Source organism: Platalea leucorodia (genome assembly GCF_965183815.1).
Source record: "Platalea leucorodia genome assembly, chromosome: 1".
NCBI classification, from domain to species: Eukaryota; Metazoa; Chordata; class Aves; order Pelecaniformes; family Threskiornithidae; genus Platalea; species Platalea leucorodia.
In genome coordinates this window covers 131081047-131089332 of record NC_138823.1, presented here as the reverse complement: position 1 = coordinate 131089332, position 8286 = coordinate 131081047, and the positions used below count along the sequence as shown (strand labels likewise).

Here is an 8286-nt window from a genome sequence, read left to right as displayed (position 1 = left end):
CAAATGCTGCTACAGGCTGGGTTGGACAATAGAAAGAAGCATCTCTCAGCAGTCCTGCTGATGCCAGCCAGATCTCCAAGCCGAATGCAGAGGAGACAAACTTAACCACGACTCTCCTACAATTCCTTACCTCATCCATTATGAAACTTCAAAATGAACAAGGATCCTCCTGCCAAAAATGTCCGTCACTACATGACCTCAAATTAATTATGAGACTGGGTCCATCCTTTGTATTATGTGAGGCAGGAGAGCCATAGGAAAAAATGTTATAGTATATGATGTTGTTATCAAAGGTTGAACCACACATCTGCAACTATGGTCCCATGTTTCTGCGTCTTCCAGCACTCGAGTGGCTGACTTTGCAATTTTAGTAGTTTTTAGCGCAGGTAGTTTTGAGTCTAATTTCAAGGAATGAAGGCAATCCTGCAGAAACAGTAGGTTTTATCAAAAGAGAGATGAACAATTTTTTAAAAGTAAGAAAGATTGCTCCCAGTAGTCTTACACTCATATATAACATTAATGAGCCCCAAATCCCTGAATAACCTAGAATGTCAAACAGTTTTCAAAGAAAACTGAAAGGAGAACAGATCAACCAGTACTGTTTAATGATTTTTGTACGATGTTACTAATGTGTTAAAATATAATGTCCAAGTTCTCAGAAGATTATTCACAGACTTGAGCTAATTCAAGCACACAATTTTATTACCCAAATGTGCATATATAAAAGGATCCATCATACAACCAAAATAAGAATGTAAATGCATAATTGACCATTAGGCCTAGAGCCTGCAAGTAAGTCTGAATGTGAGTAGTTCTAGTGAAATCAACAAAATGTGTACCTGTACTTTTGCAAGACCAAGGAGATGGTGAATGGTTAAGGTAATATATATGCAAATATATTACCATCTGCATTTCACAACAAGAGCTCTTGAAAAGCTTGTTTTTGCAAGATAACCTGTAGCAAACCAAGCAAATTAAAAAATAAGACCACTTAGTACAAGTTTTTGGTTAATTGTGTCTGTACAAGAGTGCATCAAAACAAAAAGCAAGTAATCATACAGCAAGTATTTACCAGTATAGATTTTTATTTCTTTTCAAAATAATGGGGTTTGTTTAGATTTAAAATACTTCAGTAATTACCTAAAACAAATGTACACATTGTTAGAACTTCTGGTAAGTGCTGTTCTTGAGTTCTGAAAATGTGTGACAGAATACAAGAAAATATAAAATTGGGTTAGCAAAATACAATAACGGAGCTTTACAAGAGGGACACACATTCTATGTTATTTTAACTAAGTCTATCAGGTAAACATGCTGTAACAGCTCTCCACTTAGAAATGCGTGCCTATAAACTTAATCTGCAACCTGAATCCCAGGAAAAATTCACTACTGATCAACTCAAGGCTAGTAGGTGCAAGGAAAAAAAAAATCCATCTCAAGCTGTGTTTCTTCATTGAACAAATCTTCTCTTTTTCCATAAAGTATTATTTTTTAATTTTAATAGATCACTATATATCATGAAATCATTATATAACATTCTCTTACTATTCAAGGGTCACCTAAGTATGTAGCCATAATGTAAGTTATTTTATATGCAAACAGTTAAATGTTTCATAAAAAAAATATTTATTTATTGCATCTAGTGAAAAAAACCACTTTGATGGTTCTTAAAAAAAAAGAAATTGCTGTCTGGCTAATTGCCAAACAATCCCTTCCTCTGGCTTGCTTTTTCAAGAAGTATGAAAAACCCCTGGAGTTTGTTACGATCTAGACAACCAAAGACGATTAGTCTGTATGGGAACAGGATGCACAGTATTTGATTAAACCCACATACTTCTCAAACGAGCTATAAGGATAAAAAATATGGTTTGTTATTGTGTCTGTTTCCAAAGGACAGTTCACAAGGTTTCCTCCTCACGTAAAAACTGGAACACAGCTGAGAAGTCTTTCAGGGCATAGCCTTTTGCACACATCATCCTGTAGATCTGATGTGCCTGGGATCCCAAAGGAACCGGTGTCTTTGTGTTGGTGGCAGAAATCTGGGCCAAGCCAAGGTCCTGTGGGGAGGGAGAAGAGGCAGAAAGAGGGTAGAGAGGAAGAACGGAAGGAAAGAAAAAAAGTCGGGAGAAACAACAAGGATATAAATAGACATGTATATATTATAGGTTATTTGGCTTCCATTGTGAAAAGAACTCTACTGCCAACAAATACAATACTCCAGCCTTAAAATTTCAGTCCTGGAAGAAGCGAGCCTTGTTTAGTTTTTCATTTTTGAAACAGTAACTCAATGTTATTCAACAGAAAAAACCCAAACTTTGCAAGGCATGCAACCTCCTTCAGGACAGGAGGAATTTTAAGATTCTAGATTGCTACACAACCTGGTAGCAAGACTCAAGACTCTCTTTCCCCTGCTTCTTTATGTCATCTCCAAAAATAAAATTTCCCTGGCTATTCACTTAAGCATTTCACAGAGGTTGTAATGGCATCATTTTCTTGTTCGGGCAAGAGGACATCTTCCTCTCTAAAAACAGGTTAAAAATCAAGCAGGAGGGATTTCAATAACAACAAAACTGAAGCCACTTAGCCTACATACTTTTACTGTAATGTGACCAGTTAATAGCAAAATGAGAAGCAGAGGCCACTTTGTGAATATGAATGGCTTGCAGTCTAACTGGAAGGCTGTATTAAAGAATTCCTTAGGGGACTGTCGTGGGTCTGCTACAACTCAAAGTTTTCTTTAATGACTGAAGATAAAGGGATACAGAAAATAATTCTTCTGCATTTTTAAACACTAAATTTGGAAAAAAAAAAACAAGGGGAGGTTGTAAAGAGGATGAATTTGAAACCTGTCCTCCAGGAGTCCTTGGTCAACTACAGCTATAATCTGAAATAAATAGGACGGAACTCAAAGGCAAGTACCAGGTATTACGACTAACCATAGTTAGCCAGAAACAGTCAGCTGCATGCATGCTGGACAGAAACGACAAGCTAGGCTGGAGAATGTCTTGAATTCTAAGCTGAATCAGACATGAAACCAACCAAAGAAAGAAAAGCTAACAAGGGCCTGGGTATATAAACAGATGTCTTGTCTACGTATGAAAGTAATGCCTGCACTCAAGGTTGCCTTTATAAGGTCTTGTTAAGAGAAATCAATTTTGCAGTCCACATTTCAAGAAAGTTGCAGAAGAACCTCTCAAGTGTTACTAGGAAGTGCCTAGATTTTCTGTCCATCCAGGACTATGTTGGTTTATAGAATTTGCAGTGTTTTTTATTTTTTTTTAAATAACTAATCTTTGATACAGAAGAACTGAGTGACTGTAGTACTTCTGAGAGCACCTTTGGCTTCTCAGGGATGACTTACAAGACAGGTCTTTACTTTCTGTGTGTCTGGATTTGAATTAGCACAAGGAAATTCAAGATCTTACTCTACTCTCTAAATGTCACTTCGATCTGTAAATCGGCTCTATAAAGGTCATTCTGATACAAATCAGAATTATAGTTACTCTTCCTATTACCCTTGAATGACTTCAAGATCTAGGAAAATGGGAAAAACATACGTATCAGATGTCACAGGATCCAAAATGTTCTTCATCTGCATCAGGGCAGATCATTCCTTCTTGTCTAGCAATTCTGTGGAAAGACTGATGATTTGACAAATCTAGGAAGTTACTTTAACCTCACTTACAATAAGATATTCCATGACATATTCCTAGCCTCTTCTAAACCCTCTTTGTGAAATCTGTTGCCATATTACCCATTTTATTCAATAAAGCTTAAATCATGTGATGGAATATTAGAATGGTAAAATCATCCAACTCCAAACTAGTGAAGGTGCTTGGTTTTGGTAGTGGTGATTGTGATCTGTTTCTCTCTGAAGGCACATCCACAGAAGCAATCCCTGAAAATTCTGAATAGACTGCTAGCACAAATACAATTTCATAAAGTGGATCTGTTCACTTTAGTAATGAAACTCTGGCTCCAAGATGGCTGAAACATCAGACAACATCTCAACAATTAAATGGACAAGGACTACTGACTCCAAAGTGCAGGAAGGTTGTTTTGGCTTTTTAAATTCCATTCTATAAATTAGAGCTTTGAAGGAAAAAGAAACCCAAAATGTAAGTAAAGGTTATCTTTAGCTTCAGGTTGTAAAGTATTTTGCACCTTTTCTCCTGAGGTTGGAGATTCCTCAAGTGGAAATAGTACAAAACAGCTCTGAAAGAAATTTGCCCTTTGCTGACCTTTTTGGAAAAGTAAAAATCAGAGCATAGTTTATGGCTCCTCTCATACTCTTTTGGAACTGACAACATCTTCCAGATGTCTCACTGTACCAATTATTCTAACCAGTTTTTCCCAGCTTGGAATAGGGAAACAGATTCTCTTTCAGAATCTGCTTCCAGTGCTCACTTTGGAAATACCTGTTTCCTTACATTTATTTTGCAGTTGATGTAAATGAAACTGCCATTTGGAATAAAGCTCAAAGGCTGACTTGACATGAGTCAAGAATAGTATGATATAAATCTAGCTCTTCTGAGGATTCAAAGAAGACATTTAATTAGCAACTATGCTGTGAATGAAAGATGGAACTTCTGGCCTGCAATGCCTCGGACACAAAGATGGTGAGGGGAAGTAAACTAGATTTTTTAAATGCAAAATCCTTAGAGCAGGCTTCACATGAAGTTGACTAAATTCTAGGTTTCAATATCAGATTTCAAGACTGAAGAGCTTTTCAGACATGTCTGACAAACTTTTCTGTCCCAAACACTTAAGATAAGGATACCTTGGCTTTGTTTGCAAGATCCATTGATGACAACATACTTTTAAGAAAGCCTTTGACTTCTACCACATCTGATATGTAAGCAGTAACCTGAAGTGTAGTAACTGTGTTTAGTGACTGTGTTACTGAGTCATTCTTAGATGTTTTCATTGTAGACTATTCTCTTCTCAACCTCAGCGTTGTACCTACATCTTTCTCCTTTGAGTACAGCTTTTCTTTTTTCTTAAGTGGCAAAAGCACGCTCTGTATTTCCCAGAAAAAAAAGTCCCCAACTCAAATAATTCACAAACTACATGACATGTCACATACCAGAATGCAAGGGATAGTAGCAAAAGTCTTTCCACAAACTAAGGAGAAATGTCTTAAAAGAGGTCACCACTGCACCAAATAATACCTTGAATATGATCAGCTGTCTTGGTTACTTACTCATTCAAGTAATCTTCTGTCTATATAGAATAACATAGCATTGTTCAAAGAGGCACGAGAGGAATTTAGTGTCTTTCCTGATTATTGAGGATTCCAGCCTAAAGAAGGCAGTCTTCAGGCTGCTTGGCAGGCAGGACTGGCAGGAGAGACATAGTCAGAAGAGGTGAACAGCAATTACAAACCTCTCTGAGTAACTCTCTTCTTAGTTATCACTGATGCTTTATAACCAAAAGCTGGCAGTTTCAACAGGCACAAGCCAGGCTGCTATTCCTTCAATGAAAGGAAGATCTTTAAGACAGCTTCCAGAGGAGATGGAGGTCCCTCTCAGAAGCATACCAAAAGAAAAAAACCCTTTACAAAGAAATTTAAAAGGGAGGGAAGGAAATACGTGCCCCCATCCCATTTACACTATGAGGTTATTCTGGACAAGAGTAAGAGTTACGAATCATGAGAACAGAGACTGCAGTGTGAAACAGGGCACAGCAGGCAGAACAGATTCTGAAAACAGCACGCAAGATGGAAACAAGAGCTTTGAGGTAGTGCCAAGATCAGGTTGCTTATCTCTAATCAACAGCCCTGCCAAACTCCAAACAATAATCTAATGCATTTTATAAATCAATAATTGAAATAACACTTTATTGTCCTCTATGTTTAATGACGTGAACATGACGTAAAAACTGCTGCTTTCCAATATTTTAACACATCCCTCAAAGAAATGGAAGCTCCTGGTTGTTGGTCCATAAACATAAAATGTAGCAGGCCAACCACTGAGGGGTATTGAGCCATGCAGCATTAGCAAAATTTTTTGGTGCTACCACATGGAAAACACTTGGGACTCACTCTGGACAGAATTTGGCTGGTTCTACTGAATGTGCAAATGCACCAATTGACATAAATCAACTGCAAAATGACAGGAATGGTATCAGTAGGCAGGTATTACATACAGCAACTCCAGCACTCTGGAGATTGGCATGGCAATATCCGAGTTTGATCACCAGCTCTGAGAATGTTGTTTTAGTTTTAAGTGCTTAATTTCCACTGTACGTGAAAGAGCTGAAAATGGCCAGAATGCCTAACCAGTTGGGAGCACTTATAAACTGGTATGCCTAAGACCTGTCTTGTATGAACTCAAATGCCTCCCTCAGGACAGTATCCCCATGAAACTAATGTTCAGTGTGAAATTGTTTCCTGCACTTACATGCTTAGATGAGAGATCTCTTCCAGGGCTGGTTTTATAATTTACCTTAGGCAATCACTGTGCTAAATGCAGAAGTAGTTCAAGAGTCAGAGTTCTACAGCTCCTTCCTCCAACTGTGTGTCCTCATCAGTGGGATGCAGAGCGCTGACCTCCTTGCCTACTTTCCTCTGGCCTCTAAGAGCTTTGCTTTCCTGACCACAGAGTGACTCAGGACAGTGCTTTTCCTAGAACAGCTAAGAGCATGTCTGTAAGTGCTCTCTCCTGGGATGGGATAGCTGTAGGTTACAACTTCCTCATGCTGAGGAGGACCTAAACCCCAGATCTCCCACTTTGTGGACAAATAATTTAGATTACTAGGTTATTACTCATAAGAAGCCCTACTTCTGCCACCAACAAAGACAATTCAGGAAAGCTCACAGAACAGTGCAGGTACCTGCAGAAAATCAGTCTGCAGGGCTGTGGGTTGAAACCTGTCTGCTTTCTGCAGAATGGCCTTAGGCAGAAAGACAAGCACATAAGCAGCTGGCTTAGCAAGGAAGGGGATGCTAGAGGGCATGTCCAGTAGCACAGTTTAAAGTATCTGGAAGACACTGGGTGCAAAATCTTAGATGCTTATGCCACTATTTGCACCTCATCAGGTCACCTGGATTTCCCCAAATTGCTTTCTTGAGCTTAGGCTCCTCAGTTCTACAGCAGTCACGCAAGATGCACCTAAAATAGCTTGCTGAACCTTGCCATACACACAAGTGCATCAGGACTCCTTGATTAAGGCAGAACTCAAAAAGACAGTGCATATAACCTCATTGAGTGGTTCAGGAGTGATAGTGGCCAGAAAGAGGCTGGAAGCTAAGGAAAAGCCCCCTACACAACTCATTAATTCAGAGTAAGAGGTTGGGTTCCCCTCTGTTCATGCACACATATTTCCCTGCAGTCATAAATTTTCACTGAGAAGAACATTTGCTAGAAGCCCAGAGAGAAGCAACTGTACATACTTTATGTGCAAGTATTATGTACCTTAGCCATGAGTGTTGTTCCAAAGCCACCTTGGTAATTGTTAGCAGATGGTACTCCTTCCATCACTCCAGGAACAGGGTTGTACGTGTCGCTTGACCAACAGCGACCTGAGCTCATATTTAGGATTTTGGCCAGCAGCTTTGGGTCAAGGCCTAATCTGTCAAAGGTCAAGGAAGAGAAGTGTTAATGTCAAAATGCACAAGACATGGGTGACTTGTTTTATATCTTAGGACCCTACCATCATTTCTCTCCCTTTATTATAAGTCATGAAAAATGACAGAGTATTGATATTGGGGGTAGGGATGCTGTATCTTAAATTAAAGAGCATCAATCCACCATTTAAGCAGCAGGTTTTCAGAGCTTTTTTCCTTTTCCACTAAGTAAATCCCCTCCACCTAGCAATTTTGAAAGTGCAAGCAAAATAAAGGTCCTTGGAGAACAGCAGTTCCCTCGTATTTCAATTACTAAAATGCATTCTCTGTTCTGCTACCTACTAGGTCACATACTTGTTCTTCATATAAAAATTATATTCTCTAAAGCTGAACAAAGCAAAAAATTCACAAGCAAGTGTGGCAGTGTGAAAGTACTTGTGCGATATGTTTATATGTGCACACTAATGTATTGTTGATGTAAGCAAGATAATGCAAATGATCCTGCTTTAATAAGTGAACAAACCCACTACACTTCTCAAAAATATTACTATTGTATACATCTGTACATTCTTTGCTTTGCTATTATTAAATCTTCTTTGTATACTCTTGCTTATGAGGCAAGTCTGCCTCTCACTGTGACATATGTTATCTATTCGCAAACATACATTATAGTTCTGGGTCAACTGTTGATAAGGTTACTGATCCTGATCAAACAAAGC

General features: G+C 38.6%; 1 protein-coding gene across 1 annotated transcript in view; it reads right to left on the bottom strand.

Moving 5' to 3' along the window:
* Positions 1–1065: 1065 nt before the first annotated feature.
* The window catches only part of HIBADH (3-hydroxyisobutyrate dehydrogenase), a gene marked incomplete at its 5' end in the record, with an annotated part of 85594 nt that continues 78373 nt past the window's right edge, over positions 1066–8286 (bottom strand). Inside the window, 2 exons of the mRNA XM_082310042.1 lie at positions 1066–2057; positions 7416–7572. Coding sequence (XP_082166168.1) covers positions 1899–2057; positions 7416–7572 — 316 coding nt within the window. The 3' untranslated portion in view covers positions 1066–1898. The remainder of the gene's footprint in view (positions 2058–7415; positions 7573–8286) is intronic.